Genomic DNA, 7,160 nt, shown 5'->3' on the forward strand with positions numbered 1-7,160 from the left:
GTCATGATTGTGTGATGCTGCTGCATGCACACAAATTCCAACCTAAAAACTCGCTCTTCTAGACGGCTTAATCTTTCGGCGTGCATATTTTAATTATTGATGGACGTGAGTATGATATGCACCGTTAGTTTTCGTGAAAATTAATTTCCTGCCCGCAACGGGATTGCATGTTGACATAGATGTAGTGTACTGCACCGTATTGCAACAGTGGGTAGCAGACTTTATTTTTAACTTCTTCTTGCGTATTTGAGTTTTTATCACGAAATTAATATCAACACTGCTAGAAAGGGGTGTGGGGGAGGGCGGGGTAAAAAAGAAAAGAAAGGAAAGAATGACCCTCGTCAAATTGATGTACAGGTGTAGCTCTATCTATTTCCACATCTACATGTATTTATTTATTTATTTTTCAGGTCAGCGCTGTTACAGTAATTGCGCAAAACGTTGCTATCTACTCATTATCGTGTTCACATTCAGGATTGTAGCAACATCACAAGCAGTGAAATTGATGAAATGATTCATTCATTATTATTTTTTAGGTTTGTTTCTTATCCTGTTTTGTGAACGGAAAGAGTTCACTTTAATCCCAACCCTCAATAATAATCTAACTCTAATAACCTCGGAATCCAGCACAGACCCTATTTGTTTGTTTGTGTTCTGTGGTGTATGTGTGTGTGTGTGTGTGTGTGTGTTACTTTTTCACTCTAGTAAGTAAAATAAATATGTTTGGAAATATTGTTTCTATCAAGCCATGTCTGATATTTTCTTTCAAATTTGTGGAGGGTACAAAAGTGTACTTTACTTGGAAAACATGCTTATACGGTGTATTCAGTATGGCCTACGTATAGTGTGAATTGAGTGGATCAGCTACAGATAGTAATGATGGTGTTCATTTTTGTTACATTTTGTACCTTCTTTTCATGCTTTATCCCAGTTTTTATTGTAATAAAATGTATTTTAGTTTATCGACAAATACTATTGTAGATAGAAAAATGACCGACAGTCGGATTACAGATCTATATGGATAGATGAAGTTGGTACCAATAATTTTGTCGGGATTATTCTTTATCTGTTCAGAATGAACTCGTGGGCGAAAATACTAAGTTCGGGTCATAACTTATTTCCTCGTTTTTTAATGCTATACTTCGAACTCAATCTTGTCATCAGATCCTGCTTCTGGATTTCGGAAGCCAAGATTTTTGGCATCGACTTTTGAGGGCTCCTTTCATTGTGTGTGGTCATGACTTGAGGCACCGACTTTATTTGTAGTTCTCATGCTTCGGTGCATTGAAAATTTTCACCCACTTTAACATTGTACTTCCTTGCCCGCTCGTCTTCATCTTGCCATATTTGTTATTCTCTATACAAGTACATACTGTATCTCTTTACCTGTTGTGCAATACTCTCACCTACAAATGTATCCCATTTTCTGATGCCCCGGTCTGATGTGTATTATGTCTTTTTTTTTTCAACATATTTCACGCATGCTTATCCTATCAATGTCATTTTTTTTTTTTTTTTAATGATTCTAATGTAAAGCAACCGTATCAGCCTTCGAGCTGCTGGATTGTTATTTTATTTTTTTTTTTATACTTGCACAATAAACCATATTGAATTGAATTGAATTGAATTGAAATTGCGCAATACAAAAAAAAAATACAAAAAACAAAAACATAATATTATGGAGCACAGCAACAAAACTGTGGCATCAAAACCAGAAACGACGAACAAACAAAAATGTAACATCTCCGGCTCTGGCATCCCTCGGGGATGGAGGTATGAAACCTTGGAACCAACCAACAAATAAACAAGTGAAATATTTAAGCAAGGCATAAAGTTCACGTCAACGTCTTGTTCTCGATATCGTAACCTCACAAATCTACCATTAACCTAACACAAATATTTGTTCCTTTTTTTATCCCTTTAAAGACATGAAATTAATAAAACGGCCAACTGTTATAGTTTTACGATATCAAGTCAAGTATGTTCTAATTCTCTCATCAAAAACTGGAATTTGATGGGTTTTTTTTTTATTGAAAATATTTTTTCTGAAATTAGATACAGAATGCTTAGTCATAATATGCAATTTTAGCGTTTTTAAGGACCAATACAATGACCAATCCCGCTTAATGTATACCCACATTAAAGCTACATCGATCTGCTTTAGCCATCACTCTACAAATTTCACGCTGCAAATTGTATTATTGTTTTGTAGGAATGCGGCCATGTCTCGATGACGTCACATCGAGGAATCAAGGAAGCTGGCCTATGATGTCATAGTCACGTGATGTGACACGTTCGGAGATGCAGGGTGAATCACAGTCAAACGCAATATCAGTTTTGTCTGACGTCCCCACTCCCCTCGCCACCACCTCCACCCATCCCCCCACCACCACTGACCCACTCGCCGTACACTACCACGTGGTCGACAACCCGTGCGACTCGGATTGCGAGAGTGCTATCGTCCGCTCTTCTCTACAGCTCAGCGCACCAGCGACTAGTCGCGGCCTTCAGGATGCAACCAGCCCTCAACTCGTCGGCCAGCGGGCGGCCGAGACCCGTCGTCGCAATAGTCGTTACAGAAGCAGGAGAAATAAGATTGGACTGTTGCTCGTCTTTGCCGCTCTCTTACTCTTCGCCGGACTCGTTATTTGTGCGAACACGAAAGAGTACTTTGCCGGAGCGACTATTAGTGTCATCGGGGTCATCCTTGGTAGCTCGTCGATGGTCTTCTGTCTCCTTATGACGGACTCCTGCGGGAGGGTGCACGGGTATCGCACTCGGGGTTGGAGCCACTCGCAGACACGTCGGACTGCGAACGCAAATCGGTCTGGAGACAATCGCCCGACGCCCCCTCGTCAGAGCGAAGGGGTGTCTATGACTCTCATGAACGCTCCTTCTGACGGACACCAAACCTTCCCGACAGCATCTGTTGCTAACATGTCGGGAGACTTTCTGGATCACCTGCCTCCTCCGTCCTACGAGACCTCCGAGATCCTTAGACTAGAGCATCCCTCGGTCAGCGTCGGGGTTGACGAGCGAGGGGCTGTCGGAGTTGTAAATGATTATCAGTGAGTCTCATGTTACATTCATATGTGACCCTATTAGCTCCTATTTCACATAGGGTTTGGATTGACTGCAATAGAAAGGGAAATACGAATCTGATTGTGAACTTTGATAACTAATCACTGTCGCATTGGCCTTTCAGCTGGTAATTAATCATAGCTTTCTCCATTATGCAGCTGGTCAATAAAAGTTGCATTATTGCTTAGCTGTTATACCAATATTTTGAGTATGATTATAAATTAGTAGTACGACTTGTACATACGCTGATGATATTTTAACCGGTTGTTTGGAGTTTAAAAGGATGGTTTGAAAAGTGATTAGGTTAAAGCTCTCCCTGACGTACTCAAGAACCCCGTGTTAGGATCGCACAAAGTATTTAGCTCATAATTAAAAAGAGTAAATCTTTTAGGATATTTTAGTCTTTCCTTGAATAGTTTCCTTTCTGAGATCGTATCTTCGTTTCTCATCGAATGTACAAAGTGTTTTCTGTTTACTTTTCAAAGTTTTGTAATCACATGTCAGGGCTTCGTGTTTTGATTAGGGGGTGACAGAAATCATGTCGATGACATCAGAACTGGGATCGTCGTAACAATCCACCTGCTCTATTTTATGCGTCATCCATGCATTTACGTAGGTCTTTACTCTTCTTTCTGCCCTGTATAAATCCAGGTACTATAAGGTAAGCCAACCCGACGGCGACCAGTCGACATCGGCATCACCTTCGCCATCGCCTGCGGTAACGGTTGCCACTGCAGGTCACATGTGTGAAGAATGTGTCCAGAGACAACAGAGCATGGAAGCGAGCGGATCGGTACCTCGCGAGGAGCAGTTGCTGCTGGCGCCAGCTATAGTTGTGGAATTACCAACTTATGACGAAGCCATAGCCGAGTCCGCGGGAGGCGGCGAGTGTGAGGAGGGCGAGTAGTCTCACGAGGCAGCTGATGAAATTCATTGTGTGGAACGCATTTATGCTCTCCACCAACGAACTCTGAGGGCAGCAAACACAATGCGTGTGTTTCCAGCCCCGCTTCCCGCCGTTCCCGTGGTGAAATAAACACTTTTTATTTCATGTCACTTCCACGTCATGACACAATCGTTTATTGTCCAAGTTTCAGGTTCTTGTAAAGATGCAGGACTGAGCAATAACTTTTGCTGTATTATGAATGAGTGGTTGTGGTGGTTTGATGATAATTATGGTTATCTTTATACCTGTATTATCTTTGTCTTCATGTTTCCAATCATGCAGAGGGTACCAGATACTACCTTTCACACAATGTAGGCACATCTAGATTTCAGACTGGATCCCGTTGCTACTCGTAGGCTCCTACTAACGGAAAGCAGGATGCGTTAGAACAAATCTTATAGTCAACTTCATTGATAGTCCAAGGCCTGTGCAGAGTTTGAATTTCTAGTAGGAGTTATGTTGAGGCTTACACAATGTGTACAAGGTGTGTTTCTTTTAGATACACTGTATTTGAAATGCCAACAGTCCTATATTTAGATATTAAGCTGAATGTTAAGTACCTTATTTGTCTTTGTTGCAATCGTTTTGATGGAGAAGAAGAATCTTGGCTGAATGAAAATATATTTTCTGATGAATTGGTATCCGTTTGTATGAAACGCAGCTGAATTAAGACATATATTTTGTCGTGTTCTGTTGATTCGCGTCAGAAGGAATTTGCGTGGCGCGCAATAGCCGAGTGTCGAAATGAATAAATATTCCGAATGCAAGTAGCCTTTTGTCAAGGCCCTCTTGCTGTATGGTGAAGAGAGCCCAGCCGAGCGCGCCAGCGCGAGGTCGCGCTCGGCTGGGCTCGCTTCGCTCACCCGTTACAGCTCAGCGAGAGGGCCTTGACAAATGGCTAGAATGCAATCAGTTTGTATGGTTTCTTGACCGTTGCCACTCGGTTACTGCAAAAAAAAAATCGAGGTACGTCTCGAAGTATCGAATGTGCACTTTCATGAGGAAAGATAGACTTTCCAATCAAAATGGTTTTGGCCTTATCAATGTATGATCGTCATTTAGATTTGACTCCAGTAGAAGTCCGTCGTAGAATATGATTCCTTTTGTGTCCATACATTTACCTATACTTTGTATCAACCTGTGCACTATTTTTCAAAATTCTGCTCGAAATATGCCAGAACACATTTCCGCGTTATTGCCAAATTGAAGTTGTTTTCCCCACTAATGAGGATTCGTGTGTTTTGCTTGCGGAAAGCAACTTTGAAGTTTTGAGTCTGAAAGACTTTGCCAAATATGTCTTGTGAATTCAGAACTCGATAGGTCACATGACGTAATAGAAAAAGTTGAATGTGCATCTTATTAGCAATAAGAACAGTAACTGAAGAAAACGATAAAGACGGGGAATAGGCCTAAATTTTGAATGAACATAATTTGATAACATAAGATGAATTTTCATAATGTCCAACCGTATGAAATGCTATTATATAAAGTTCAAAACGCAATGTGAGATAGTTCAAGGATATTCTGGTTAACGTAAGGTGATAACATTTATGACGAATTTCTCTGTAGAACTCTTACTGCCGTTGATAAAAGGGACGTCATGGTCGGTTCGGCCTTGACATCGTACAATTCAATGGACCAAACGAAATACCCGTTTGTGATGTCATAATCATAGGAAACAGCTTCAAGTTGGGATGTTTCCAACGATGAATAGAAATCTGATTGATATACTGAAGATTGCTTGTGATATGCGTAAATCAAGATTATAGAACGTGTGTTTACAGCCAGAGCACTGTCGACTGCGTGGTGGCGTCGTAATTCACTAGGCGGGGTTTGTCGGGAGACGTTAACGCACTGGCATTAATCGACATACAGATGGCGCTATGCAAATTTTATCTTTGCTTTGCAATCACTCGTCTTATGGGTACTACTTGGCCAAGAGAGATACATGTAGTACCGAACAAAGAGTTGAGTTCTGGATGCGGTGCTCCTCAATATATAGTACATCTGTACTAAACTTTTTAATTATGTACATATTATACAATAAGGCAATGAGAGCCGTTGGTATGGACTCAAATACTTAGCACATGTATTGCGGAAAAACCCTTGGGTGTTTTCCCCTGTAATGCTATTAGAATTCGCTATGATAATGGTGAACTGTCGAAGGAGTGAGTATATTTAATCTCATATTGTCATGAATACACCCATGCAGATCACACGTCACGTATGCTGGCTGTCACAGATATTGCACCAATATCCTTACATCCCGTAGTAAAATGAACGTCCAGTGTCCTATGTTACCAGGGTAGGAATATACATGTATGATGATGGAACACAACAGCAGTACATGATTACCTCTAAACGGACACAAAAACCTACAGGCGCTGTAATACACTTTCAGTATTGATATATTTAAGATATTGTGAGTGTTTGATAATAAGTGTGAGTAAATGCCGTTCGCAGTTGCCAGTCCTTGTAATGGAAACTGATCAAAGATGTTTCATAAACTCGTCCGACACTATACTTCCATTTTATACCTTATTTTCGGTTTACTTAGTACTACATTATTCATGAACTGAGAAAGAAAGAATGATATCCTCTGTTATCGAGCACTATAGAGAGTGAGAACGCAAAATGTCAATCCATGTTTTATTATCTCATTGCGCACAACGTTCCCACAGGAGATCTACCATGACTCTGAAAGCCGACGACGAATTAATGACGTGATTTCAGAAAGTAAACTTTGTATATCACGCGAAATAATTCATATACACATGTATATGTATCATAGGCTGACCCTCTCACCGACAAAGGTGGACAAGTAAAATGTCCCGAGTAGTCTCTCTCTGTTTATGTTTTGAGATTGTGAAAACAATGCTACTGTGCATGTACCTTGGTATAGTTATAGTTTTGCTGAAATATGGATCATGTTTGCTTTTATTATGTAATGTATTCCATGATGTCGCTGCTTGAATTTCAGTCATAATTCAATACAGAGCGATAATCACCGGATATCTTGTGAGGTTTTGTGCCGATATGCCAACGTGAATGTCACAATAATTCAAGTCTCATTGGTAGGATAGGCTATCGATAGTATCGTTCCTCCTATAATCGGTGCTGGTAGTCTTAAGTC

At 40.6% G+C, this 7,160-nt stretch overlaps 1 protein-coding gene across 1 annotated transcript in view; it reads left to right on the plus strand.

Moving 5' to 3' along the window:
* LOC140246086 (uncharacterized) overlaps window positions 1–4,633 on the plus strand; it is a 5,755-nt gene extending 1,122 nt beyond the window's left edge. Inside the window, exons 2-3 of the mRNA XM_072325533.1 lie at window positions 2,213–3,068; window positions 3,733–4,633. Coding sequence (XP_072181634.1) covers window positions 2,302–3,068; window positions 3,733–3,988 — 1,023 coding nt within the window. The 5' untranslated portion in view covers window positions 2,213–2,301 and the 3' untranslated portion in view covers window positions 3,989–4,633. The remainder of the gene's footprint in view (window positions 1–2,212; window positions 3,069–3,732) is intronic.
* Window positions 4,634–7,160: the final 2,527 nt, after the last annotated feature.

Source organism: Diadema setosum, chromosome 2, assembly GCF_964275005.1.
Source record: "Diadema setosum chromosome 2, eeDiaSeto1, whole genome shotgun sequence".
Taxonomy (NCBI): domain Eukaryota; kingdom Metazoa; phylum Echinodermata; class Echinoidea; order Diadematoida; family Diadematidae; genus Diadema; species Diadema setosum.